This window comes from Myotis davidii, unplaced genomic scaffold, assembly GCF_000327345.1.
Source record: "Myotis davidii unplaced genomic scaffold, ASM32734v1 scaffold18, whole genome shotgun sequence".
NCBI lineage: Eukaryota > Metazoa > Chordata > Mammalia > Chiroptera > Vespertilionidae > Myotis > Myotis davidii.
In genome coordinates, this window is record NW_006292696.1 from 10,113,927 (window position 1) to 10,115,849 (window position 1,923).

General features: G+C 36.0%; 1 protein-coding gene across 1 annotated transcript in view; it reads left to right on the plus strand.

The window, feature by feature from the left end:
* Nucleotides 1-1,145, plus strand: part of LOC102774115 (zinc finger BED domain-containing protein 5-like) — a 2,040-nt gene extending 895 nt beyond the window's left edge. The window contains exons 2-3 of the mRNA XM_015565669.1: nucleotides 5-533; nucleotides 576-1,145. Of these exons, the coding sequence (XP_015421155.1) occupies nucleotides 5-533; nucleotides 576-1,145 (1,099 nt within the window). The remainder of the gene's footprint in view (nucleotides 1-4; nucleotides 534-575) is intronic.
* Nucleotides 1,146-1,923: the final 778 nt, after the last annotated feature.

Genomic DNA, 1,923 nt, shown 5'->3' on the forward strand with positions numbered 1-1,923 from the left:
ATAGCAAGCATCTGAGCTTTGCTAGCAAGGATACCAACTATTTTAGAAGCAAAGCTGATGGACTCAAGAAAGGCAGACTTGACACTGGTGGCAAGTACCATGAACAAAACGTAGCAGCTGTTGAAGCTTCATATTTGGTGACACTCAAAATCGACAGAGGTATGAAACCTCATACCATTGCTGAGGATTTACTGTTGCCAGTGGCCAAAGACATTGTTCGAGGTATGATCGGAGACGAATTTGTTACAAAATTGAGTGCAATTTCCTTATCTAACGACACTGTCCGCAGAATAGATGACATGTATGCTGACATTCTTGATCAGGTAACCCAGGAAATTAAATCTGCTCCACTTCCAATATTTAATATCCAGATTGATAAATCTACAGATGTTGCAAACTGTTCACAGTTACTGGTTTACGTGAGGTATATTAATGATGGTGACTTTAAAGATGAGTTTCCTTTTTGCAAACCTCTTGAAACAACAGCTACTGCATGTGATGTATTTGACACAGTTGGTTCATTTCTGAAAGAGCATAAGATCTCTTAGGAAAAAAGGTTTGTGGTGTTTGCACAGATGGTTCCAAATGAAACTTCAGCTTTGGCAAAAAAAAAAAAAAAAATGGATGAAAATAAAAATTACATGTTGTCTACCTTATCTGCTTTCTTTGAAGAACATGACATTGAACCAGACAAAAGGATTACGATGATGATTTCTGTGAAAGAACACTTGCACATGCTTGCAGATGAAATTTCATCATACTTTCCAAATCTACCTGAAACCCCATTTGCAAATGCCAGAAGCCCATTCACAGTTAAAGTTGAAGATGTTCCTGAAACAGCACAAGAGGAGTTCATTGAACTTATTAACAATGATGCAGTGAGAACTGATTTCTCTACAATGCCAGTTACAAAATTCTGGATCAAGTGTTTGCAGTCATATCCTGTTCTGTCTGAGACTGTGTTGTGCCTTCTTCCATTTCCAACAACATATCTTTGTGAAACAGGGTTTTCCAGCTTCTTGGTTATCAAGTCTAAATATAGAAGTAGACTTGTTGTGGAAGATGATGTACATTGTGCTCTTGCAAAGACTGCCCCGAGAATTTCTGATCTGGTGAGAAAGAAGCAATCTCAACCTTCACACTGATGTTGGTTTTTTATGCATACTGTCGCAAAATGTAGCAATGTATTTTACTGTTGTTATATTAAGACTGATACCCATGCTACATCATGCTTCAAGACAAAATTTCATTTATTTTAATTAGAAATAAATATATCACAATATATAATTACATATTGTTTTGTGATTAATCAGTATGCTTTAATTATGTTCAATTTGTAACAATGAAAATACATCCTGCATATCAGATATTTACATTATGATTCATAACAGTAGCGAAATTACAGTTATGAAGTAGCAATGAAAATAATTTTATGGTTGGGGGTCACCACAACATGAGGAACTGTATTAAAGGGTTGCAGCATTAGGAAGGTTGAGAACCACTGCTCTAAAGCATGCAGGAAAAAAAACACACAAAGCAAAACAAACAAAAAACTCACTTAAATATAGTGATGTTCAAACTCCAAACAGATTCTCCAAGATCAAACCTTCTCATAACATTGTACCCACCACTTCCATCACCACTACCAACCAACAACAACAACAGCATGAGTAACAGCAACTACCGATTCCCTACAAAGTTGCTCTTTTGTTTATTTAACATAGTTGTTAATGTTAAGCATATACCAACATCACCAGGAAGTTATATTAAAACACAGATTTTTGGGTCCTACCCCTCCCTAGGGTTTTTTATTCAGTAGGTCTGGGAAGGGTCACAAGAAATTTTATTTCTAACATGATGCTGGTGGGGTTGGTTTGCGAGCAATCACTTGAGAGAAACATTTAAAATAAGTTAATAGGATTT